The following is a 27878-nucleotide window of genomic DNA, read 5'->3' as shown; positions in this document are numbered from 1 at the left end:
CCCAACCTCTTTGTCTCCTTACAGTATGCACTCAATTCTTCCACTTGACAAGACAATGAAACAACTAGTCCCTCCCTACTCAGGGATGGGAAACAGGAACTATCCCATGTGGGTCTCTGGAAAGGGACCTGATTAATCCAGGCAACACTGTAGTCGGGTCATAGAGGAAACCAGCCTTAGGATTTAGTTCACCTTCTTCATTTGATAGGAGTCCATCAGTAACTCATAAATAAGCATAATAATGGCTTTTTGTTTGGAATAATTTATTGAGTCCATCCCTTGATGGAGCAGCTGGATGGAAGGAGAGTAAGACTAGTTTGTCTTTTGAGAAGAGCAGTATGAGGGTATTGAGGCAATCATTTCACAATATACACAAATATTGAATCATTATGTTGCACACTTGAAACTAATATTATATACCAGGTATACTTCAATTAAAAAAAGAGAGATCTGATAATTCCACATTTGTAAATTTGTGAACAAAGTGGTTGTATACAGTTTTCATAAAATCAAGGGTTTCACATCAAAATATTTTGGTGAAGCGGAAGAAATCAATCACAAAATAGCACATATTGTACTCTCATTTATATGAAATGTTCAGAATAGATCAATCAGTAGCAACAAAAAGTAGATGAATAGTTGCCAGGGGTTTGGAGCAGGGAAGATAAAAGGGGAAGCGAGTAGTGGGAGTGACTGCCAATGGGTACAAGCTTTCTCTTGGGGGTGATGAAAATGTTTTAAAATTAGATTATGATGGGACGCCTGGGTGGCTCAGCAGTTGAGCATCTGCCTTTGGTTCAGGGTGTGATCCCAGTTTGGGGATCGAGTCCCACATCAAGCTCCCTGTGAGGGAGGCTGCTTCTCCCTCTGCCTATGTCTCTGCCTCTCTCTGTGTCTCTCATAAATAAATCAAACCATAAATAAATAAATAATAAATAAATAAATAAGTTTATGATGATGGCTGCACAACTCTGTAAATATACTCTAACCCAGTGAACTGAACACTTTAAATGAGTGAATCTTACGTTATGTCAATTATACCTCAATACAGCTGATTGGGACCCCTGGCTGTTTCAGTCAGAAGAGCATGTGACTCTGGATCTCCGGGCCATGAGTTCGAGCCCCACATTGGGTATAGACATTACCTAAATAAAAAGCTTTATAGGGATCCCTGGGTGGCGCAGCGGTTTACCGCCTGCCTCTGGCCCAGGGCACGATCCTGGAGACCCGGGATTGAATCCCACGTCAGGCTCCCGGTGCATGGAGCCTGCTTCTCCCTCTGCCTATGTCTCTGCCTCTCTCTCTCTGTGTGTGACTATCATGAATAAATAAAAATTTAAAAAAAAAAAAAGCTTTATAAAGGGACACCTGGGTAGCTTAGTGTTTGGTGTCTGCCTTTTGCTCAGGGCATGATCCCAGGGTCCCGGGATGAAGTCCTGCATCAGGTTCCCCATGGGGAGCTTGCTTCTCCCTCTGCCTATGTTTCTGCCTCTCTATCTGTGTCTCTCATGAATAAAGAAATAAAATCTTTTTTAAAAGCTTCAAAAAAAATCAAAGGATTCCATGATTCCAATCAAACCACTCTTAAGATATGACAAAAAAGATTCCATATTCATTTTTTAAGATTTATTTATTTATTTGAGAGAGAATGTGTGTACAGCTTGGGGAGGAGCAGAGGGAGAAGGAGAAGCAGACTCTCCACTGAGTCCTATGAGGGACTCAATCCCAGGATCCTGGGATCATGACCTGGACCTGTTGGCAGCCACTTAACCAACTGAGTGACCCAGGCACCCCAAGATGCCATATTCTAAGGACATAAAGTACTTAGCAATAACTTAGTTGTATGAGAAAGACATATAGCCTGCATAAATAAAGTTATAAAACTTCATTGAAACACACAATAAAAGACATAAATGAATCGAGAGAGGTATTCTTGAATAAGAAGACTGAATATTATAAATGATACAAATTTCTTTCGAAATTCATGAATAATTTTCCAATCAGTTCAGTTTCAATAAAAATACCAAGAGGGGCATTTTTGGAATGGAAGTAAGCAAAATTATTTCAAGGTTTACCTGGAGGAATAAAAAAACAATGGAAAAACTGCTTGTTAATTCAAAAAATAGTGAAAATGTCCTTGACTTTTCCAAGGGTTTTATAAGCTCCTAAATCCCTTTATTAAACCCCTCTGTGTTTGAAATACCTAGTTTCTTCTCTGAATCTGAATTCATACATATCCCAAACCAAAAATAATTAAATAAGGTGTAAGTTTTAGAAATACCTTTCTTTTGTCTGCAAACGAGGTACTAACATATCATGCAGGAGACTGTTTCAAAAGTTAAATAGATTTAAAAACTTGCTCCATAGCTGAAAAGGGACTTGTACCTGTATCCTTAACTGGCCTCCAGAGGGCAGCAGAGTCATTTATCCTTAACCAAAGTTCCCTCTTAACCCAAGTGTTTACTTTGGTGGTGTTTTTTTTTTTTTTTTTTTCCAACACTCTTCTGTTTTTCTCATGACCAAGCCTCAGCAAACTGGGTGGCCAGGATTAGGCAGGCTGCAGGAGGTCATGGATCAAAGCAATGACAACAAACCAAAGGGAAGATTCAAATAATCACTTTTATGTCATTAAAACAATTTTTTTAATTAGATAAACCAACAACAACTCATACACTGATGCTTAAGTATATTTAACTAGCACATGTTTTTGAAAAACTGAAGAATAGAAAGCATTTAGTCAATTCAGGACTTTCTACTTTTAGAAGTACAAGAAGTTTATATAAAGAGCGAAGTCACTTATTCTGCTTATTTTTTTGACTTTTTTTCCTTTGGAAATCTCTACACCTAATGTGGGGCTCGAACCCACTACCCCAAGATCAAGAGTCACGCTTGTTCTTCCAACTGAGCCAGCCAGGTGCCCCATTCTGCCATAGTTTTTGGGCATTTGATACCCACTAGAAGTATGGCTGAGTCCCAGAAACTGTCAAAAATGCAAAAAATTCGGAAGTCATGTTCAAAAGAACTGTGGGATTCTGACTTATTTCTTCCACTGTAAACAACAAAAATTCTGGAATAAGGTAGGCGAAATGCATCCATAAGCTGACAAAGTAAGGAATACTTAGGCTAAAATGAAGTGAAATGCAGAAATCCAGGGAAGTGTACAGAATGCTGGAGATGGCTTTCACTCCAGGGCATTGCCAACCCAGGTATCTGTGAACTTTGATTTACACCTCTTTGTGGGACACAGAGAAGAGACATCACTTGGGTCCTCTTCAAAGTGGTGATTGTAATTCTACATAATAGATCTCATTAAGGTTGAGACACCAGAGGGCGACTCCTTCAGTGTAAAAACAAACCAGAACTACCTTGAACTGTGCACCCTCTCCTATCCCACTGAAAGTGAAGCTGCCTTCTGTCTGGAATCTTGGCTCTGAGTACAGAGGGGGGGTGGGGATTCTTTTCTGAGTTTTATGAGCACAAGATGAAAGATGACCTACACAGTTTGCGACTCAAAGTCATACATCTGGATGCTCTAAAATGCCTTGAGCCAAAAGTCAGATTAAAGTGGTCACAGACCCAGGAATCTCACAGAAGCAAACAAATCTCTTGTAGAAACTGATTTCTATTCTAGGCCTCCCTCAAGGAATTCCCACAGAAATATGAGTTCAGGGCAGCCTGGTGGCTCAGTGATTTAGTGCTGCCTTCAGCCCAGGGCGTGGTCCTGGAGACCCAGGATCCAGTCCCACATTGAGTCCCTGCATGGAGCCTGCTTCTCCCTCTACCTGTGTCTCTGCCTCTCTGTCTCTCTGTGTCTGTCCTGAAAAAAATAAATAAAATCTTTAAAAAAAAAAGAAAAAAGAAATATGAGTTCACAGTCGGAAATCATAAAACTCAAAAGTAAATGACATACTCCTGTGACAGCACTATCAGACCCTCAAAGGTGGAAATAGTGAAACACAGACTATAAATCAGGTATAATTAAATATGTTTATAGAAATAACAGGACTAGGGACACCTGGGTGGCTCTGTGATTGAGCATCTGCCTTCAGCTCAGGGTGTGATACCAGGGTCCTAAGAGGGAGTCCTGCATCAGGCTCCCCAGAGGGAGCCTGCTTCTCCCTGTGCCTGTGTTTCTCATGAAGAAATAAATAAAATCTTAAAAAAAAAAAAAAGAAAGAACAGGACTAAAATTATGAGCAAAAAGCAAAAACCTTAAAAAAAAAAAAAAAAACAATAACCAAGCATAGAATGTCAAACAGAATTCCTAGTCATCAAAAATATTATAATATTTAAAAACTCACAGAAATAGATAAGATAGTAATTTAAAAATGGGTTTAGGGATCCCTGGGTGGCGCAGCGGTTTAGCGCCTGCCTTTGGCCCAGGGCGCGATCCTGGAGACCCGGGATCGAATCCTACGTCGGGCTCCCGGCGCGTGGAGCCTGCTTCTCCCTCTGCCTGTGTCTCTGCCTCTCTCTCTCTCTGTAACTATCATAAATAAATAAAAATTAAAAAAAAAAAACTATTAAAACAAAAATCTCAACTTGACCAGATATGAAACAATTTCAAAACCTTTAAAGGTGTACTGGGAAAAACCAGGCTTTTTTAAAAAACACGTTTGTCATTACCGAAAAGAGACGTCTTTAGGTAGAAATAAAAGCCCGATGCTGCGTAGATAATGCAGATAGTTCTACGTATCTGGTCAGTGGGCCGGTCTTCAGCCCCCACTTCTGTTCATTCCTTATTGCTGGGATTTCGTCCTCGGTGCTGCGAGCTGGGTGGCTAACGGGGCGGCGCGGCGGCCTCGGCCCCCGACTCTCTGGCCTCCGGCGTCCTGCGCCCTCGGGCTGCCCCGGCGTCTGCGCGAGTCCTTGGAGCCCGGGGGTCGTGACCTTGAGGCCCCAGCGCCTGGATTTCCGCACCTCCCTCCTCGCCCTCCTCTCCAGGCTGTCTCCGGCGAGGGGCCCCCCAGGGAATCGAGGCCTCTAAGCTCGACGCACCCGCCGGCTCAGTGGTCTGCCGCGTTCTGCACCCCGGTTATCGGCACCGGCCGTGACCTCTCCCTGCACGGAGGGTCTCCGCAGGCAGGAACTGGGGGCCTTCGCCGGCACCCTCCGATCCCTCGTCCTTGGCCCCACTCTCACCATTGCGGTAATTCTGCGGGTAATTGGTGGAGGACCCTGCGACGCGGGTGGCGTCTGTAAGGGTTACGGTCCGCTGCCCCTCTACTGCCTCGCGCTGGAGCCCCACCAGGGCCTGTCACATTTGCTGCCCCCGCACCCCTTTCTCCTTCAGCAGCATCGAACTCCACGGTCCCTCCAGCCCCCCACTGCGAAGGCACTTCCTGGGGTGATTCTTCTTTATGGCAGTCTGGTGTGCAAATACATCTTCCTTGCTGTCATTCCTGTTGAGGAAACCATATCCGTTTCCTACATGGAACCCTTTTACTGTTCCTTGTGATGAGTTTGTCCCCGCCGGCAGGCAGCGCTCCGCTCCTGCTACCCATCGAACTTCAAATCTTTTTTCTTTTTTAAGATTTTTTTTTTTTTTTTAACTTCATACTTTTTTTTTTTTAAAGACCTCTGGCGGGGAGCCTGATGTGGGACTCTATTGGGATCACGGCCTGGACCGAAGGCAGACGCTGCACCACCGAGCCACCCAGGTGCCTCGATATATGTTATTAAGCCTTTATTTTAAAATATTTTTGAGGTTAAATCAAATAGACAAGGCCCTAGACAAAGATCTCATTATTATCACACTCAAAGGCAATAGGAAAACAAATAGTCTTAAAACCATTAAGGACATTGAATGAGGAATCCAAAAGATGTCAACTAGTCAACCAATCCCTCTAGGCCCAGCAGGCTTTTCCAGTAGGTCTAAATATTTAAGGAAGAAATATTTCCAATCTTATATAAATGCTCCTAGGGAACAAAATGAGGATAATACCCTCAATTCATTTAATTAAGCCTGATACCAAACCCACCAAGGACAGTTTAAAGAGAAAAGTGTAGGTTCCCTTACCAACAGACATAGATTTACAATATCTTAAGAAAAATATTAATGCACTAAATTTAACAACAATCCTTTTTTAAAAAGACATATGATGACCAAGTTGGACTTACACAAAGAAAGTAAGGTTGATTTAACACTTAAAAAATTAATTCTTTTCACCTACATTAATAGATTAAGGGAAATATCATTAAGGGGAATACACTTATGTATCTCCTAGTAGATGCATAAAACCCACATTTTATAAAACTGAAATACATTCATGATTTTTTTAATAGTCTCTTTAAAATAGCCTGGTAATATAGCAAGTATTATGTGTAATGTTGAAACATTATATTCATTCTCTTTAAGATTAGATATAAAATAAGGATGCTTGCTAGCATCACTTTTATTTAACATTGTACTGGAGGCACCACCAGTGCAGTAAGGAAAAATAAATGAATGAATGAAGAAATGGGATAATATAGTAACAAATATATAATTATTCTCAATTAATATAACCATTTATATAGGAAGTCCTGAAGACTATAAATTACTAAAATAAACTTAAGAATTTAATAAGATAGCTGGTTACAAAATCAATATATACTCATCAACTGCATTTCTACACCCCAGGAATAAACAGTCAGAAATGTGATTTTGAAAAGATATTTACTATGTCTTCAAGAAAAGTATTCAGAAATTAATGTAATAAAAATGTTGCAAGGCCAGGTGCCTGGCTGACTCAGTCAGGGGAGCATATGACTTGATCTCGGGGTGGTGAGTTCGAGCTCCACATTGGGTATGGAGATTACTTAAATAAATAAAACTTGAAAAAAAATGTAGCAGGTTTGTGGAGCACGAGGGTCAAAAAAGAATTCTTGAGATGTTGTATGGTGCAACTTAGTAAGGACCCGTGGGCAGAAAGAGCTGCACTTCTGCTGTATGAAGCTGGTGGTTATATTCTTAGTGCTCAGGGCAGAGGGACATGTAGAGAGTAGTAGATCATAGATGTCTTCTTGAATTTCTACTTGTAAAACTATTTTTTCAAGATTTCTTTGGTGCTTATCACTTAGTTTGGTATTAACTCTCAGTGAGATTTACAGGCTGTCATGAGACCCTTGAAGAATGTAGCAACCAGTGTGTATTTGATCCTTATCGAAAATATGCAGGCTATAGGTCAGCCTTCTGGGCTAAAGGTGAACATTTTCCTGTCCATCCCTAATCAAAGCTATTAAAGTTCTTTTTGAATATAATTGTAAGGGCAGCCAGGGTGGCTCAGTGGTTTAGCACTGCCTTGGGCCTAGGGTATAATCCTTGAGTTCCGGGATCGAGCCCCACGTCGGGCTCCCTGCATGGAGCCTGCTTCTCTCTCTCTGTCTCTCATGAATGAATGAATGAATAAAATTTAAAAATATGTGTAATTGTAAAATTTTATTTTAAAATATTAAAAAAGAGCTAAGTAAATAGAGAACTATATTATATACAGTATTAGATGATTCGGTTTAGGCATCGTATCATAGGAAGACATTTGGTCCTGTCCCTGGTTCCTGGCACAAAGCTCCTAGAACTTCTGGCAAGAATGATAGGAACATTTTTTGTTCTAGTAAGGCCACTCTTGGGGAGACCCTAGATAGCTTCTGGATGAAGGCTGGTCACCAGAAAGACCAAGCCTGCGTTAGAAGCTTAGAACTCTCAGCTCCATCCTCTCACCCCTGGGAAGGGAAAGAGACTGGAGATTGAGTTAATGCCTAATGACTTATTCAATCCTACACTAGGAGATCTCTGTTAAAAATCCAAATGACTGCATTCAGAGAGCTTATGGGTGGTGCATATAACTACAGGCTGGGAGGGTGATGCACCCAAAGAAGTCATGGAAGCTTCATGTCCCTGCCCCATGAACTTGGGCAATGCATCTGAAGAGGAGCAGAATTTGCTGCCCCAAAATATGTCTAAACTTTGGCAAAGGATTATTTTAGACTACTTTTTTTTAAAAATTATTTATTTATTTAACAGAGAAAGAGAGAGACAGCACAAGCAGGGGGTAGTGATAGGCAGAGGGAGAGGGAGAAGTAGGCTCCTGATGTGGGACTCAATCCCAGGACCAGGGATCATCAACTGAGCCGAAAGCAGACGTTTAACCGACTGAGCTACCCAGGAACCCTAGGCTGATTACTTTTAAAAAACAGCAGACAAGGAGAAGTTTCGAAAACTTAGAAGTTACCTTTTTTTTGTCAGAGTCTTGTATAAGGGAATACACATGAGGGAAGACATGTGAGAGACACACATAAGGAAAGTCTTCATTTTAAGGGTGTCCCCCTCCTCCGTACCAGAAAGAGGATGACTAAAACTCTAGAAAGCTTATCAATGGACAAGGCAAGGACTTAAACCTGCACAACAATTATAGCTTTGTTTACTGTGCTTTGCCTGATAACTTCCCATAACTGGTTTCTCTTTACCCAACATCTTTTGTCTTCAGCTGGAGAAGGTATCTAAGGTGGTTGGTTGCTCAGGCTAGTTTGTGGAGTTACTCAGTTTTCCTGGGTCCCTCCCAGGTATACAGTAGGTATCCATGTTATTAAATTTGTTTTGTTTTCCTCCTGTTAATCTGTCATTTATTGGGGGAGATTTAGCTAAAAACCTAGAAGGGAAGAAGGAAAATTATTTTTGCTCCCTTACACATCTCTTTCGTTTGGCTTTTTGGGACGTATCCTTTATGATTAACCAGTAAGGTGCTTTTCTTGAGTTTTGGGAGTCTTTCTAGGACATTATTAAACCTTGGTGGGAGGGGGTGGGGTGGGGAATACCAAATTTATAGCCTGTTGATCAGAAGTACTCAGACTTGCAACTGACGCCTGAAAAAGTGTAGTCATATGGGATGGAGCCTTTTACCTATGGGGTCTACATCAGCTATGGATACTTGGTGTCAGAACTGAATCAAACTTTTGGACAATGAAGGTGACCAGAATATGCCACTTTGGCATGATTATTTAAAGTTGAAGGCAACTCCTTTTGTAAAAGACATTTTATATTTATAAAGGAAATTTCCATTTGTAAAGATGTCTCCCTCTTTCATATCTGAAAGAGAACAACTCTTAGCAGCTCATAAGAATGGAGAAGACACTGACTTAAATCTGTATAATGAATCTTACTGAACAATTTTTGTTTACCATACTTTCTCTAGTCACCCTCCTATAAGTTACCTCCCTGGCTCCCAAATTCTTTTTCTTTTGTTTAGTCTCTTCTCCACACTTTTTTGCCCTTTGGAATAGCTTATAAGCCCTCAAGTTCTGTCTGCCTCTTTAAGCTACATTTTTTTGTAAACTTGCGTGCATAGCATTTAATTAAATCTGTTTTTCTCCTGTTAATTTGTCATTTTTGCATTCCACTCATTGAACTTTGCAGGATAAAGCAAAAAGCTTTTCCTCTATGACAACCTGTTGGTGTCAAGCAGCTAGAAAAGACTGTATATTTAGTGCTAGGAGGAAAAAACATCTTAACAATAGGACAATATACATTTTCCCCCAAATGATCTATCTATAGTTTTAATGCAAACACAATACAATTTTCAACGAGTTTATTTGTAGAATATAGCACTAAATACATTATTTAATGTATTTGGAAGGACAAAAATCCAAGAATATTCAAGCTATTTCTGTAGAAGAAAAGAAAATGAGGTAACTTATCTAATACCAAATATCTAAAATTACACATCATTTTTAGTGGTATCGTCCACAAGGATGAATAATCTAACTAATGGAACAGAACAAAATATCCCAAATCTGACTCCCATACAGGGAAACCTGACATATGACAGATTATTTTCAGTACATTATTTTGTGACCTTTCAGTTATCCTTATGGGGAAAAATGAATCTCTGCTTTTGAGGCCAATACTAAAATTCAATTCCAGTAGATTAAAGACCTGCTTGTAAAAGGAAATAATATAAAAATTTTAGAAGACTTTAAGATGTAGCAGAATTTTAAAAACAAAACATAAAATGTGGAAACAATGATGAAAGGAGTAAAGTCTGACTACATTATCATAAAAAAATTGGGGGGGGGGAGTTTCATGAAAAAATACCATTAAAAAAGTGGAAAGACAAAGAACTGAGAGAAGGTATTTGTGACACATACAACAAATAAAAGAGTACATTTTTAAAAACTGAAAATTAATTAAAGGAAATCTCACTAGAATGGTGAGGAGGTTCCTCAGGGGGAGCTCTCAGGCCCCACTGGTTCTGCTCATCAATTGCAAATCCAATGGGAAGAGGCAGCCATTGGAAGTGGATACTACTTTATGATCTTTGCAGGAGGAGGGAAGACTTCTTCCTCCCTGCCAAAGCCCCCAAGAGTCCAGCCAATGACAGACGGTCACTGAACTCTCAGTTTACTCCAATGGGCTTTTTATTTATTTTTATTGATTTATAACAGCCTCCCCAATGTCTCAGTTTTCTTTATAAAAGAGCATACCTCTTTATTGGGTGCACTTGCCTATGGTTTTGCCATAGCTTCCTTGTTTTACATTGCAATTCTCTGCTGTCCTCAAATAAACCCATTCTTTGCTGGTAAAATAACTGGCAGTTTGATTTTTAAGTTTAACAAGACACTCCTATTAATCAATAAGAAAACAAATAACAATAAAAAATGAATCTAAACAGGTACTTCACAGAACAAGAAAACTGAATGATCAATACAGGGAAAAATCATTACTCTTATTAATAATCAAGGGAACTCAAATCGAAAACACAATGAAATACATTTTCATGTCCATAACCAACAAAAATTAAACTGCCTGACAATATGAAGTCTCAGTGAAGAAGTAGAGTAATAAATATTTGTATATACTGCTAAAGGGAACATCTTTTATTTTTTTATTTTTATTTTTTTGGGGAACGTCTTTTAGTACAATCAGTTTAGAAAACTATTTGGCATTTTCTAGTAAGTGGGAAAATACACATACCCTCTATCTAACAATTCTACTCTTAGGAATATACTTTAAGAGCAGTCTTGCACAGGTGAACATGAGATGATATAAGAGTTTTTTTCAAAACAAAGAACACAGAAGCCAGCCTAGAGCTCACTGCCAAACCTACAAGCTCTCTATAGCTGTCTATGCACTCTGTTCTCCCTTCTTGCACTGGTTTGCTAGAGATGCTACAACCAAGTTTTACAGACTGGGGGGCTTAAACAAAAGAAAGGTATTTTATTAGAGATTTGAAGTTTGAGATCAAGGTGGCAGCAGGGTTGGTTTCTTCTGAGGTCTTTCTCCTTGGCTTGCAGATGGACATCTTCTCCCTGCGTTCTCACATTATTTTTTTTCCTTTTTTTTTTTAATTTTTATTTATTTACTTATGATAGTCACAGAGAGAGAGAGAGAGGCAGAGACACAGGCAGAGGGAGAAGCAGGCTCCATGCACCAGGAGCCTGATATGGGATTCGATCCCGGGTCTCCAGAATCGCACCTTGGGCCAAAGGCAGGCGCCAAACCGCTGCGCCACCCAGGGATCCCGCGTTCTCACATTATATTCCCTCTGTCTTTGTCTTAATCTCTTCTTCTTATAAGGACATAAATCAATTTGGATCATAGTCCACTCATACAACCTCACAGATCCACTTATGGTCTCTTCAAAGCCCCTACCTTGAAACACAGTCACATTTTGAGGTAGTAGAAGTTAGGACTTCAACATCTGACTTTGCGGGAGTGGAGGTGGAGACACAATTCAGCCCATAACACTTCTAAGACTTATTTAATTATTTTAGAGGTTGGGAGGGGCAGAGCATAAAGCCTGATGAAGGGCTTGATTGCACCACCCTGAGATCGTAATCATGACCAAGATTCTGATGCTTAACCAGCTGAACCACCCAGGCGCCCCCAGGCCATAACACTTTTCTTCAATGATGGAGAATCCCTGTTCCCCTTAAGAACAATCCCTCTACTTATGCCATGGATCCCCTCTGCTCTGGCCTTCTCTGGTACTCCTTCCTGCACTGTATCTTCTATCTTTTACATTACTGATTATCCCTCAGTTCTGGATCTTTCCCATCTGCATACACACATTTTCTAGTATTCCTTCTTTCAAAAAAAAAAAAAAAAAAAGTCCCTTCACCCTAAACTCTCACTCTAGCATTCCAGCCATAGCCCCATCCCTTTATTATCTTTCTCAATGTCCCAGTCCACATTGGATCTTCTACCCACTCCTACTGAACATCCACTGCCATTGCTCTACTGTGATGTTCTTCCTGGGATCAGCAGTGATGTCAGTGTTAATATTGCCTTTGTTACTTTTTGACTCTCAGCTTATTCAAGTCTCAGTGTATTTGATACCATTGACCATTCCATCCTTCTTGAAACATTCTCCTCTCTTGATCTTTGTGACACCACACTCCCCTGGTTTTTCTCTTGCTTTTCAGACAACCACTCATTATTCCTAACCTTGTATAAATACACCTTCTCCCTGGGTGATGTCATCCAATGCTGTGTCTGTAAATATACAATGATGATGACTCTCGGATATATATATATATATCCTGTCTCTCAATAGGCGTCTAAACTCATACATTCAACTAATTGCCAGATATTACCGCTAAGATGTCTAATTCACTCATTTGCTCAACAAATACTTTTAATTGCTTACTTTGTGCCAATGAATATTCTAGGTGCTTGGGATACATAAGTGAAAGGTACAAACCAAGAACCCTACTCTTTTTTTTTTAAAGACTTTTTTAAATTTATTTTTTAACAAATTTATTTTTTATTGGTGTTCAATTTGCCAACATATAGAATAACACCCAGTGCTCATCCCATCAAGTGCCCCCCTCAGTGCTCGTCATCCAGTCACCCCCACCCCCTGCCCACCTCCTCTTCCACCATCCCTAGTTTGTTTCCCAGAGTTAGGAGTCTCTCATGCAAGAACCCTACTCTTGTGAAACTTACTTTGAACAACTTCCACCCCCTAATTCACACATATTCTTCTTCTCCAGAATTCACCAATCACTAATGTGAACCAGCCATCCAGCTTCAAATCAAAAAGCTAGAGCTTGGGCAGCCTGGGTGGCTCAGCGGTTTAGCGCCTGCCTTTGGCCCGGGGCATGATCTTGGGGACCTGGGATCAAGTCCCATGTTGGGCTCCCTGCATGGAGCCTGCTTCTCCCTCTGCCTGTGTCTCTGCCTCTCTCTCTCTCTCTCTCTCTCTGTCTCTTATGAATAAATAAATAAAATCTTAAAAAAAATAGCTAGGAGCATACCACCATTTCTCCCTATAGTTCCCTCCCCCATCTGATCCATCAGCAAACCTTATTGGCTCTAGATCTAAAATATATCCCAAATTCATCCATTTCATTCTATTTCCATTGCCAGCATCTTACTGCAAGGCACCACCATCACCTAAACCATCACTTAAAGAGGTTACTAAAACAACCTTCCACTAGTCTTATTTCCACCCTTGCCTTCCTAGAATTTATTCTCTTTACTGCAACCTTAGTATTCTTTGAAAAATGCATGTCACACACAAATAGATACTTCTAGACACACGCAAGAAGAGTTAAAATCTAAAAGAGTGATAAAACTAGCTAAGAATGTGGAGCAGTTGGAATATTTCCATATCTCTGAAGGAGTAAAAATTGGTATAACTTAGAAAAACAGTAGGAAACTCAGAAAACAGCATCCAGTAAAACTGAAAATGTGCTTACTCTGTGATCTAGCAATTCTATTCCAGTATATGCCCAACAGAAATGCATACATATATGCATTAAAAGATACGTGGGGCGCCTGGGTGGCGCCAGTTGTGAACAGCTAACCCTTAGTTTCAGCTTGGCTTATGATCTCAGGGTCGTGAGATTGAGCCCTATGCTGGGCTCTGGGCTCTCCCCATGCCCCTCCCCCTGCTGATGCTCTCTCAATAAATAAATAAATTAATTAATTAATTAAAAAGCTATGTACAAGAGGGGCACCTGGCTAGCTCAGCAGTGGAGCATGTGACTCTTCATCTTGGGGTTGTGAGTTTGAGCCTCACATTGGATGTAGAGATTATGTAAAAAAAAATCTTTAAATAAAGATATGTACAAGAATGTTCATAGCAGCAGCATATTTATAACAGGCAAAAACTGGAAACAACTCAAATGGCCATCTACAATAGAATGCTTCAACTATATATAATCATACAACAGAATTCGGTACAGCAATGAGAAAGAACTATTACTATGTGCAACAATATGGATAAATCTTACAAATGTAAGGTCCAATGATTGAAGCCAAACATAAAGAAGCTAGTGTTGTATGGTTTTATTTACATTAAAATCCAAACATAGGCAAAACAAATTTATGTGACAGAAGTCAGATCACGGTAACCTTTGGAGAGTTGGAGAGGTGCCATAACATCTTAATTCTTGATCTAAATGATGATTAATTGGATATGTTCCTTTTTTAACAAAAATTTGAATTGCACATTTATAACCTGTGTATTTTTATGTATATAAATTACACTTCAAGTAGAAGTTTACTTTTTTAAAAATTTTATTTATTTATTATTGAGAGGCAGAGAGAGAGAGACAGAGACATAGGAGAGGGAGAAGCAGGCTCCTCACAGGGAGCCTGATGTGGGACTCAATCCCAGATCCTGGGATCATGCCCTGAGCCGAAGGCAGATGCTCAACTGCTGAGCCATCCAGGTGTTCCAGAAGTGTAATTAAAAATTTTTAAGCTTTTATTTATTTCTTCATGAGACACACACACACAGAGAGAGAGAGAGAGAGAGAGAGAGAGAGAGAGAGAGAAAGAGGCAGGTTCCGTGCAGGGAGCCCGATCTGTGGGACTTGATCCCTGGGACTCCAGGATCAATCCTGGGCCGAAGGCAGGCACCAAACCGCTAAGCCACCCAGGGATCCCCCAAGAAGTTTAATTTTAAAGCCCTGCCCATGAGCTATTCTCATCAAAAGGTATAAAATTTGAATTTGCATCTAATCAAGACTTTAGAGCTAAATTCCAATTTATAAGAATATGGAAAACAGAGGAAAAAGTGACACATCCTCTTGAGGAAGCAAACTAACAAATACAGAACGTGGGACATTTGGAAAGACAACTGCCTTATTTGTTGTAAAAGTCAATGTCAAGGAAAAGAAAGAAGAAAGAGAAAGGGTGGGGGGTGGGGGCAAGAAATGTATCGCAACTGAAATGATACTTGAACTTGACTACAGGGTAACACGTTATAAAAAATGCAAGCGTGATTGTTATAAAAATACAGAAACTTCAAATTAAAGAGGGTTTTCTTTTTCTCTCTCATTCTCCAGACATTCTGCATGTTCTACAATATTGTCTTGTTTTGCCACATTTTTTTGACTAAAATGTATCTTGGAAATGTCTTTGTAGTAGTATATATGAATTTACCTTAGCTGAAATGGGCTGGGTATTTTTCTATCGTTTGTATCATTAAGGAGTATTATTCCATTATTTTCTATTAAAAACTAGATTATAATGCTGCTAGTCATTATATTTGTATTTTTATCCATATCAGCTGGTGTAATAGATTCCCCTAGAAGTGGGATTGCTTGGTCAAAATAAATGCACATTTGAAATTTTGTTGGAATTTGCTAAATTTTCTGGTACCAATTTCTGCTTCTACAATATATGTGCCCACCTATTAACCCATACCTTGTCAAGTGTAGATAATATCAATCTTTAAATTTCTGCTAATCTAATAGATGAAAGCAGTATTTTTTGCTTTATTTGCATTTGTTAGATTTTTTAATAAGGTTGGACTTTTTTTTAAGTTTGTTGGCCATTTAGATATTTTACATCATCTTTTTAATATATTTTGCTTATTTTTCTAATGGGCTATTCAGCATTATCTCTTTTTAAAGATTTTATTTACTTACTTAGAGAGAGAGCATGCACACATGACCTGGGAGGACGGGCAGAGGGAGAGGGAAAGAATCTCAAGCAGATTCCCTACTGAGTGCAGAGCCCAATGTAGGGCTCCATCTCATGACCCTGAGATCATGACCTGAGCTGAAATCAACAGTCATAGATGCTTAACCGACAGCCACCCCTGTGCCCCTATTCAGCATTACCTTAATGATTGGTAGGAGCTCTCAATATGCTAGGAATGCATTATTTGCATATTTTATTTGCGCATGTTTTCCCAGTTCTGCATTTGTCTTCAAACTGTTTTTACTTTCTTTTGTTGTACAGAAGTTTTTCATTTTATGTCTATTTTATTTTCCTCTATAGTCTCTGTGGAAAGATTCATGCTCAGAAAGCTCTTCCCCATTAATTTGTTCATGTGTTTATTCTTTCAACATATGCTTATCTAGCACCTGCTACAGGCCTCTAGGTATGAAGCCAAGATGCCTGTCTTCCCCAAGCATAGAGGCTAGTGGGGTGAAACCGAACACTCAAAAGTAAATAAACATGAATAAGACAACCTTAGGCAGTGGCAACTGACTGCTCTGAAGGCCAAAGAATGGGGTGACAAAATAGGGAGAGACAGGCGTGGAAGATCTGTCCTTTGGTGGTGAAGAGGAAGGAAGCCTGAGGAGGCGCCACTTGAGCTGCAATAAGAGGATGGAGGCCAGAGGGTTCCAGGGAGTAGCCCTAAGGTGGGAATGTATTTGGCAGGTTTGAGGGTCTGAAAGCTGCAGCAGAATGAACCTGGGGAGCCAAGGGATCCAGGGTCACCAAAGGCCTGGAAAGCATAGACCGAGCAAGGGAGCTGGGACTCCATCTTGAACTCTGGTGGCCCCTGGTGGTATTTAAGAAAGAGAATTAAAGAAGTAACCTGCATTTTTCAAATATGTCTACTTTTTCATGATGTAACATACAGCAAAGCAGAGAAAATTATAATAGTCCGCTACACACTTATCTACCTATTTTGTGCTTATGTGTTTTTATGGGAATCCTAGACATCTTGTCATTGATACCTAAATACAACACAGTTCATCTCTAATAATTAAGGGGTTTTGCTTTTTTTTTATTACATCATACATAATTAACAAAGAGTTTAATATCATTTAATATCTAGTCCATAATAAAATTTTTCCAACTGTCTTGAAACTTTTTTTCTAACAGTTGATTTGTTCTAAGCAGGATACTAACGAGCCCCACATATTGCATTTAGTGAGATGTTTCTTTAAATTCTCTTCATCTAGAACGGAATTTTGTTCCTTTTGTCTTTCGCCTCCATGATCTAACATTGTACCTTTTTTTAAAGATTTTATTTATTTATTCATGAGAGACACACACACACAGAGGCAGAGACACAGGCAGAGGGGGAAGCAGGCTCCCTACGGGGAGCCCAATGGGAGATTCGATGCCAGGACCCTGGGATCACTACGTGAGCCAAAGACTCAACCACTGAGCCACCCAGGCATCCCTAACATTCTACCTTAAACTACAGATAGCAGCTCATCTTCCCTCCTTCCCTCTTTCTCATTCTTCCCTCCTTCCCTCTTTCTCATTCTTCCTTCTGTCCCTCTCCAATAAATATTTACTAAAATCCAAGCACTGTGCTGGGCACTGGGGAGCCTCTTTGTGGTTTCTGTCTTCCTGGAATGAATATCTGTGTCTCCATTTCTCCAATGCACTTTAATACCGTTTCGGGAGTAATCATCCTGAAGAATACAGAGGCGTCTCTTGTTCCTGCTCAAAAAATTCAAGCATTTCTTATTTTCAGTGGAACAACTGTAGAGGTAAAGATGGGAACTGGACTCCCAGCTCTGCCACCAACCATCTCTGTGGCTTCAGGCAAGTTGCCTAATGTCACCATGGCTCAGTTTCCTAAGTTAGCCAATGAAGATACTACTGCCCACTTAAAACTCTTACTTCATTAGGGTTGAGCCAGGGGAAAGATACTTGGACTTCAACTCTCCGCACCACATTTTGGACAAGCCAGGTAGCAAAGGCACTTCCATAGCTGTCTAATTTACCAAGAGCACTAAGTAAAAATACGAGGCTGTGACACGGTTCCTGTTATTACCACCACTCTGTGCCACATCAGAGATTGAGGAATTGCTGTGGGGCCCCAGTTCTTGGTACTTGCTCATGCAAAGATTGAATTAAATGATAGATCTAAACTCCCTTGTATGGTGCCTGGTACAAAGAAAGCACCCAACAAAGCATAGCTTTTTACTATTATTAATAAAAACATAAAAGTAAAATAAAATAAATCAAATGACCTGTGTAAACTTTCATGAATTCTCCTAAGTTATTCAGTTTCACAGAATATTGCTGGGTAATCTATGACTAATGCAACCCAGGAACTGATTTTTTAATTTAATTCCAACTTCAGGTTTTTGGGTTTTTTAAAAGATTTTATTTATTTATTCATGAGAGACACAAGAGGCAGAGACATAGGCAGAGGGAGAGGCAGTCTCCCTGAGGAGAACCCAATGCAGGACTCGATCCCAGGACCTGGGGATCACACCCTGAGCCAAAGGCAGATGCTCAACCACTGCCACCCAGGCATCCCTCAACTTCAGTTTTAATGGCTACCTGTGGCTACTGGCTACCATGTAGGGCAATGCAACAGTCACCAACTTTGACCAGGTCCTATTTGCTTTTTCATATGCTATTGGAAGTGGGAAGCCAATTTGCCTAACCAGTTTTGCCTACCCAGCATACCCCCCTTTAGGTAGCAAAACCTCTCTTTTCCATTTGGGTAAACCCTGTCCTTGATATGTCACTCTGGCTTGGCTTGTGATGGGGGTGGAGGACAATAAGTAGGCCATATCAGGGTCAGTCTTGAGTCTCTTGTAGGAACTATTTAGAAAGAGATACTCTCTCTAAGGTTGCTCTCACGTGAAGGGAACCTGCCTGGAAATTACACCATCAGAGAAGAAGGAAGAAGCAGGGGACAGTTTCTTGATAACATTATTTGAGCACTTAGATCCAGCTTTTCCTAAAGTCATTACTATCACTACACTTTATAGTTATATGAACTGATAAATTCTTTTTTTTAAGATTATTTATTTATTTATTCATGATAGACACACACACACACACACACACACACACACACACACAGAGGCAGAGACACAGGCAGAGGGAGAAGCAGACTCCATGCCGGGATCCCGACCCGGGACTCGATCCCGAAACTCCAGGACCACGCCCCAGGCCAAAGGCAGGCACCAAACCACTGAGCAACCCAGGAAACCCCTGATATATTCTTTTAACTAATGCCAGTGTGAATTCGATATATATCACTTGCCATGGAAAATATCCTAATAGACACTATGCCATCTACCTACAATCCCTTTGTATTTATCTACCAACTGAGACTCTACCAACTTTAAAACTCAGCACAATTATCACCTTCTCTGAGAAGCCTTCCCAAAGCATGAAGGCAGAAATAACTGCTCCCTTTATGGTGTTTCCATAATTCCTGTTATATGTTTATCTCTGCACTGAACAAAGTCTATTACGGCTGAGTTTATAATCTGGCCCTGTTCCTCTCTCTTTCACCTTTGTAATGTCAGTGTCCACCATATCTCAGCACACAGTATTCACTCAACATGTGTTTGGTTGAATTGAAAATGAATTTCTTCTACTTTAAGTTATTACAGCCTAATATTTTATGCAACACATTGCTGCCATTATCTGTTAAAAGAAGTATGTTTATCACATTGAAGCATATGGCATTGCTGATATTCAACATTTTGGGATTCTAAAGTGGCAATGTCATAAGGTTCAACATAACAAATATTGACAAATATTACTACAGATATCTTAGGGGCACTTTCCTATATTTGACATATATAGTCTGTGAATAGAAAGCTACAAGACTAAATATTAAGATAATATAGGGGCAGAAGAAATGACCAGTACCAAGGAGTGTCATGAATATGTGAAATGTTCATTTATTTAGCAGACACTTAGACTGCACTTATCTTGTGCCAGGAACTATTGTATGTGCTTCACAGAATCAATTCATTCCATCCTCATAACAAGCTTATGAGGGGGGCACTATCATGATCCTCATTTGACAGATGATGAAACTGAGGCAGAGAGGTTCAGTATTTTCCCTAAGTTCCCATAATGATAAAGTGACAGAGCGAGGATTCTAACCCAAGTAGTCTAATGTCAGCCAGGATCCCTGTTCTAAAGTACAGATTATTCTAACTCTTAACCACGATGCTCTGTGGTGCCGGCAATACTACTAGAGAAGTCATCTGTCCAACAAAGAGAATTTGGCAGTTGCTTATTGATGAGAGTGCAAGGAAACCAGGCCAGCTATTTATTGTTCCATAATACATCTCCCCAACCTTTGTGACATAAAACCACAACAGTTTTTCATGCTCACAAGCTCTGTGGGGCAGGAAATTAAGACTGGCACAATGGGATGGCTTCTCTTTGCTCCATAATGCCTGGGACCTCAGATGGAAAGACAAAATGGCTGGGGGCTGGATGACTTGACAGCTGAGTTCAGTTGAGCCTGTGGATCCAGTACCCACATGTAGATCCTCCAAACAGTTTGAGCTTCTCACAACATGGTGGCTGGATTCAGAGAGGGTGAATCCGGAGAGCAAATGTTCCAAGAGTATGAGAATGAGGTAGCAAGGCTTCTTTTGACCTAACCTCTGAGCTGGTGCAGTTTCACTTCCTTTATCTTCTGTACCTATAAAAGCAAGCACTGAGGCCAGCCCATATTCGTGGAGGAGGAGTTAGGCTCCACCTCTGTGTGGGAGATAACACTGCACATGAGTGAGATGATGTTGCAGCCACTTTTGGAAACACAATCAGCACAGAATCGTGAAGACTGTTGACAGAGCAGTCCTAGAATATTTTCAGTTATGAATTACTGAACTGGCTGGCAACTACCAGTGACTTAAACACTAAAAGTGTATTATCTCATTAAATGAAGGGCCAAAGACAGGGCAAGTCAGAGTTATTTAGTTGTTCAATGATGTCATCAAGGACCCTAGTGCTTTCTATCTTTCCACTCTGCTACCTCTAGCACATCCAAAGTGTTTCAGTCCTTGGTAGTAGGTTGGCTGCAGTAGTTCCAAGCATCAGAAGGAGACAAAAATGGCAGGCAAAGGGAAAAAAAAGGGTATTTATTCCCATAAGACTCTTTGAATTACAAAGAGTAACCTCCTCCCCAAACCTCACAGCCAACTTAACTTCAGGTCACATTGGTTGGGCACTTGATCTTGCCTATGTTCATATCATATCTGAAAGGGAATCAAGGAAAGAAAAGATCTGGCATTTTGGCTTCATAGTAAGAAGCACTTCTGCTAATAAAAAAAGGAAGAGGGATAATCGCTGTTGAGTCATCAGTATCTGCCACACATACAGGCAACTATCCATTCATTTAGCAATTATTAGCTGATTGTTAATTATGCATCAGGCACAGTGCTAAGAGGCAGGCAGAGCAGTGAATGAGACAGACAACATCCCTGCCCTCATACGGCTTACAGTCTGGCATGGAACAGAACATGTAACAGGCAATTACATAATTAAATACAAATGTGATAAATGCTATGAAAAGAAGTATGCAATCAATGATGCACTATTTGCTATAATAAAAAAAATATTTCTTCCCAGTAGTTTATTGAAATGAAAGTCAAGATTACAGTTATAGAATCTAAAAGAAGCACAAGGTCCTTACTACGCCTAAAAGGTAATCATCGAAACTATGAATGTTCCCATTGTGTAGGAGAGTGAAGCACCCTATCTGGCAGACAGATGTGTCCTCGTCAGTAGAAAAGTTACTCCACCAAGGGTCAGAGACCATTCATTGGGATTTATGACAATCGCAATGAACTCTCCAAGACTACCTAAACTTCTATCAAATTGCATGCTAACCAATCAGATTTTTTTTCTTTTATCTTAAAGATTTTATTTATTTATTCATGAGAGACACAGAGAGAGATAGAGAGAGGCAGAGACACAGGCAGAGGGAGAAGCAGGATCCCTGTGGGGACCCTGATGTGGGACTCGATCCTGGGACTCCAGGACATGACCTGAGCCAAAGGCAGATGCTCAACCACTGAGCCACCCAGGCATCCCACCAAACAAACTTTGGATTGCTTCCTCACTTACCTGAACACCAAATTGGAATTTCCCAGTCTCTGCAAAGTCAGATCTGTCACCATAAAATGTTATTTTGGTCAATTTAACATGAGTGTGAACACTCTTGGACCCGATCCCTTTTCACTGACCTGAAAATGGAGTAGACAGATCTTCAAAGCCAAAAACACAGACTGGGAACCACCAGCAAGCCCAGTCTGTGCACTCACAGGATGTAAAGCTGGCCTTGCCCCTGATAGCACTAGACACCCACCTTGTACATTCCTTTGATAACTGCTATGGCATCAGCCAACTGCTGATTGTAGCATTTTCTTATGGTGTCCTCATTCTGCAAACCAAAAATAAGTACAATGAGCACCACAGTGTATTTCCAAATATGACTCTCATACCTACTAAGGGACTCAGTATAAAACCATTGCTCAGATCATCACAAATCTTGTGAAAAGTTCAATTTGTAATCATTTATCCTACACTACAGTGATTACACTGCATTCAAGTTTTTAAAAAGATTTATTTATTTATTTTTGAGAGAGAGAGAGAGAGCACACGTGTGAGCAGGGCAAGGAGCAGAAGGAGAGGGAGAGAAGGACTCTTAGGCAGACTCCGTACTGAGCACAGAGCCTGATGCAGGGTTCGAACTCACAACCCTGAGATCATGACTGGAATTGAAATCAAGAGCCAGCCACCCAACCGACTGAGCCACTCAGTTACTGACACTATATTCAAGTTTTACTTATAGTTAATTATAAGCAATGGAGAGCTCAAATGGACAAAATAAATACAGATATTGTGAACACTTTATTTCCCTTTACATATTTAAGTCTTCTTACTGTCTTCCTAGAATTGCTTTTTAAAATAGTAAAATCTATTTGTAATCATTTTCTCTCCTAGTCCTTGTAATTTTTTAATGGGATATGCTCATAAAAAGAAATCTAGACCCACTAATCCATAAACCAGTCATTTTTGATTAATCAAACCAGTTGACCATTGTTTTTGGATAACAATGAAAGACAGCCCATAAAAATCCCCCACAAACCTTGATTCTGATTTCATTTCTGATTCTAGCATGGAGTGGAAACTATGATTACGCTGTAGAGTCAGACAGAATTGGATTTCAATATCACTGTGACACTTTTCAATCTGTCTGACCTGAAGCAGGCTACTTAACCTTACTATCTCAGTTTCCTTATCTATAGATCAGGAATAATTGGGTTTCATTTAAGCATTATTGAGGGACTTGAGGAAACACATTTAAAGGCTTCCTGTGGTCTCAGAATGGTGGGATCAATAGAAAAGGAGTTGTTCTTTGTTGTTGGTGGTTTTTTTTTTACATTTGTTTTTATTTAAGTTCGATTTGCCAACATATAGAATAACGCCCAGTGGTCATCTCATCAAGTGCCCTCCTCAGTGCCTGTCACCCAGTTACCCCATCTCTCCGCCCACCTCCCCTTCGGCAACCCATTGTTTTCTTTCCAGAGTTAGGAGTCTCTCATGGTTTGTCTCCCTCTCTAATTTTTCCCACTCAGTTCCCCTCCTTTCCCTTATAATCCCTTTCACTTTTTCTTATATTCCACATATGAGTGAGCATGAGCAGGGGGAGGGGCAGAGGGAGAAGCAGACTCCCCACTGAGCAGGGAGCCTGACACAGGGCTCCATCCCAGGACCCTGGAATCATGACCTGAGCAAAGTCAGATGCTTAACCAACTGAACCACCCAGGTACCCTTGTTTGTTTGTTTTTTAACTGAGGACTAGCAGTACCTGTTCTTTTTTTTTTTTTTTTTAATTTTATTTATTTATTCATGAGAGACACAGAGAGAGAGACAGGCAGAGGGAGAAGCAGACTCCATGCAGGAATCCTGACATGGGACTTGATCCCGGGTCTCCAAGATCACGCCCTGGGCTGAAGGCGGCGCTAAACTGCTGAGCCACCCAGGCTGCCTAGTACCTGTTCTTAATGACAGATAAATATGCTAACCTGAGCAAAGATTTTAGGAAATTCCTGGAAGCTGCAGAGTTTTCAAGCCTTTGGCTCCTACAGAGATAATAAGCACTAATAATATCATGTAAAATTGTGTGCCTAAGAGCCAGATCTCAAGCACCAAACTGTCTGGCCAGGAAAATAACTCTGCTGTTTTTTTAACTGGTGGCCTTGAGCAAGTTAATTAAACTTCCTGGGCCTCAGTTTCCTCATCCGTAAAAGAGAGATAATAATTGCATCTACTTTATGAAGTTAGTGTGAGAACTATATTAATTTGTATACAGAGCACTGACAAAGTTCTTGACACAAAGTAAAGCTATTGTATGAGACACAACACATGCAAATTAATTGCCCTCATGAGTTGCTAAATTCAAAACTGTGGTACATACCTATCTAAGCACAAGATCAATCTGCATATAAAACAAAGGAAATGGGACACTTGGGTGGCTTAGTGGTTGAGCATCTCCCTTTGGCTCAGGTTGTCATCTCAGGGTCCTGGGATTGAGTCCTGCATTGGGTTCCTGAGGGGAGCCTGCTTCTCCCTCTGCCTATGTCTCTCCCTCCCTCTGTGTGTCTCTCATAACTAAATAAATAAAATAGTTTTTAAAAACTGCAAAAATTACCTGGAATGAACAAAAATAGCAAAAGAAATGTAAAACAAACAAATAAATATAAAATAAGGAAATGAGAGAGCATGTACCTCTTGATAACGTTTTTCAATTTTTAGGATCCTGTCATGTAGAGCAGTGAAGAGACTGAAAGATTCTTCTTTAAGACGGTCCTCAAATTTCAACTGAAGCAATTGTTTGAGGAACCCAAAATCCACTTGAAGAGATCTAATAATCTAAAAATGGAAAAACATACATTATTGCAGGGAGTAAGGGTGCTCTGCGTAAAGGTTCTAGCACATTACCTGTTTCCGGGTGTAAAGAAGCAAATTTTGCACCTTAAGATATGCCTCTTTAGCATATTGATTATTTTAGGCTGATTATTTTTAAGAAATTGCAAACAGAAAAAGCTCTAATTTATAAGGGAAATCTCCACTTGTGAAGGCTGTCTCCCTAGCTATACCAGCAAGAGGGGGATGACTTAAAATCTCTAGAAACTCTTAGGTTGACTTAAATCTGCATAACCACCATCCCCTTGTATACTGTGCTTTTCCTCATAAGCTCCCATAACTGCTCCTTTCATCCTCTGACATCTTTTGTCTTTAGTTGAAGAGGATATTTAAGGTTATGGATTCACCCCCGCCCCCCTCCCCCCCAAAAAAAGGGTTATGGCTTCAGCCATTTCAGAGAGTTACTCAGTTTTCCTGGGTCTCTCCCGTGTAGTCAGGAGCTCTACATATTACTAAATTGTTTTTCTTCTGTTAATCTGTCTCCTGTCAATTTGATTCTTGGACCAGCTAGAAGAATGTTGAAGGGTGGGACGCCCGGGTGGCCCAGCAGTTGAGCATTTGCCTTCTGCTCAGGGCGAGATCATGGGATCTGGGATTGAGTCCCACATTGGGCTCCCTGCAGGGAGCCTGCTTCTCCCTCTGCCTGTGTCTCTGCCTCTCTGTGTCTCTCATGAGTAAATAAATAAATCTTTAAAAAAAAGAAAAAAGAATGTTGAAGGCTAAAGAAAAATTTTTCCTTCCTAACATGAGCATATTACCTGGAATGTAGTCAGGGGGGCCTGTCCTGCCTTTTAAGAAAACCTCTGTAATATGGGGTACATTGGAGAACTCCAGTTAATCTGCTACATTGACATATGCTAATGGAGTAAGGGAGAGAAAGTGCCTGGCAGTTTCTTCTCATACAGAATAAAATACCTGTGGCTAACATCAACCCTTTATCATACCTTGAAAGGTATAGTCCAAGATGTGGATATTAAATCAGAAAAGACAGGCAAAAATTAATATTCTTTGTGAATTTTCTAGCCAAGCACTTAAATACATAACTAGCATGTTGACTAAGAATCATTTCATTTTTTTAAAAGATTTTATTTATTTATTCATGAGAGACAGAGAGAGAAAGAGAGGCAGAGACACAGGTAGAGGGAGAAGCAGGTTCCATGCAGGAAGCCCTATGTGGGACTCGACCCCAGGTCTCCAGGATCACACCTTGGGCCGAAGGCAGGTGCTAAACCGCTGAGCCACCCAGGGATCCCTAATAATTTCTGATCATTAAAACATACACTGTGTTTTTGTCTTCCACCAACTATTTAAAATGTATTCACTAGGCAATCTTCCCCCTGCCCTGAATGGAAACTTTAGGCAATTCCATGACATTTCTACTCATTTTTCGGAATAGGAAGTCCTACTGTCACTCAAAACACAGCTTCAAAGTGGCATTTAGAATATGATTACTAAAAGTTAAACACATCCAAGTAAGACTGGGTGATCATTGCTATTCTTTCCTACACTCCTACGAATAAACTCTTTTTTTCTTCTCCTTGCTGTTGAGGGTCCTCTGTCCTTTTAGATCATTCTACTAGATAGGGCCCAGAATGACCTCATGATGATGCACTTTCTCTCACTCTTTCAAAGGCCATGTACGGTCCATGGAAAATAATCACACATTCCTCATCCCATAACCCTTAGCTTCCTTATGTAAGGATCAACACCAGTCCCCTGTGTCTTCCAAAAGCAGCAAACATACTTCAGGTTTCATACAAGGCTGCCTTACTAGCCTTAAGTTGAGGAAGATCACTTCTGGTACCTCTTACCCTATAAAGAGCATGGCAATAGAGCTTTCTCGATCACTTCAGTAATTTTGCCTCTTCACCTCCTGACTCCTTTATTTTTGTTGTCCTTGATCTATTTCAAAAGCTAAGAGTCATGGATCTGATATGCAACATTCCTTTTGTAAATTCTGCAAATGGGATCTAACTCAAACTCACTTTGGAATTTGATACCTGGTGTACTAGCATCCTGAAAAGCATCTTGTTTTAGTATCCTGAAAAACATCTCGTTTTAGTATCCTGAAACTATAGGAAAGATTTTATTTTGCAGATGAGGATAACAAGACTTCAAGTGGTTAAGTGACTGTCTAATCCAATATTACACAGCCAGTAATGGAAGGCCCAGATTTGAAAAATTATGACTGTCTCATCCCCCTATTTCTTTATACCCTGTTGTCAACTCATAAAGAGTACTATGTTGAGAAATCATGTTTAAAAATATTTGAAAGCAAGTGATGTCTTAAGTAATTCCTTAAATTCCCAGAACAGGCAGAGATGACTTTGCCTTTAGAAGACCCAGTTCTAGATGAATTGCATATTCTGCAAAAGAGAGGCATGGAAATCCTGTGTGGTCAAACAAACTTCACTGGATTGAAGATTCCCAGACAGCACTATAAACTCTAGATAAAATATGAACAAAACACAACCAACAACTTGAAGACACTGGAGAATAAACAGAAGCAGGAGAATCCTGGAGGGGATTGAAAAATTGGAGGAAGGAACTGATGCAGGGTGAGATGCCTGCTGGGTAGCTATGTTCAGTGACCTCACAAGGCAGCTAAACCTCAAATAGAAATCATTGGTTTTTATGGTCTGAATAATAAAAGGACAGCACAATCACAGACACTGGATGTGATCGTGTGGGGTTCCTAAAAAGAAAAGAACCAAAGAGAAGGAGCATAAAATCTATATGTAAACTCAGAAAAAACCTCTGGGTGATCCCTGAAACACATGCACATGGAGCACACTGCAAGCAGCCTGTGAGATTTGGGCTGTCAACCAAGATACATTTGCAGTTGGAATCCAAACAAGTTTATTATGTGCCAAAATACAGACATCAACAGTCTTCTGAAGGAATATACATATATATTAGAAGCCAGAACATAACATTCACAATATCCAGGATATAATTCAAATTACCTGATATTTAAAACAAAAACAAAAAC

The 27878-nt window shown here is 40.2% G+C and overlaps 1 protein-coding gene across 1 annotated transcript in view; it reads right to left on the bottom strand.

Moving 5' to 3' along the window:
• C5H10orf67 (chromosome 5 C10orf67 homolog) overlaps positions 1–27878 on the bottom strand; it is a 194214-nt gene that overhangs the window by 112471 nt on the left and 53865 nt on the right. The window contains exons 4-5 of the mRNA XM_072825143.1: positions 24689–24832; positions 22263–22337 (exon numbers count right to left, since the gene is read on the bottom strand). Coding sequence (XP_072681244.1) covers positions 22263–22337; positions 24689–24832 — 219 coding nt within the window. The remainder of the gene's footprint in view (positions 1–22262; positions 22338–24688; positions 24833–27878) is intronic.

The sequence above is a fragment of the Canis lupus genome, chromosome 5 (genome assembly GCF_048164855.1).
Source record: "Canis lupus baileyi chromosome 5, mCanLup2.hap1, whole genome shotgun sequence".
Lineage (NCBI taxonomy): Eukaryota > Metazoa > Chordata > Mammalia > Carnivora > Canidae > Canis > Canis lupus.
This window is presented reverse-complemented; position numbering and strand designations above follow the sequence as displayed.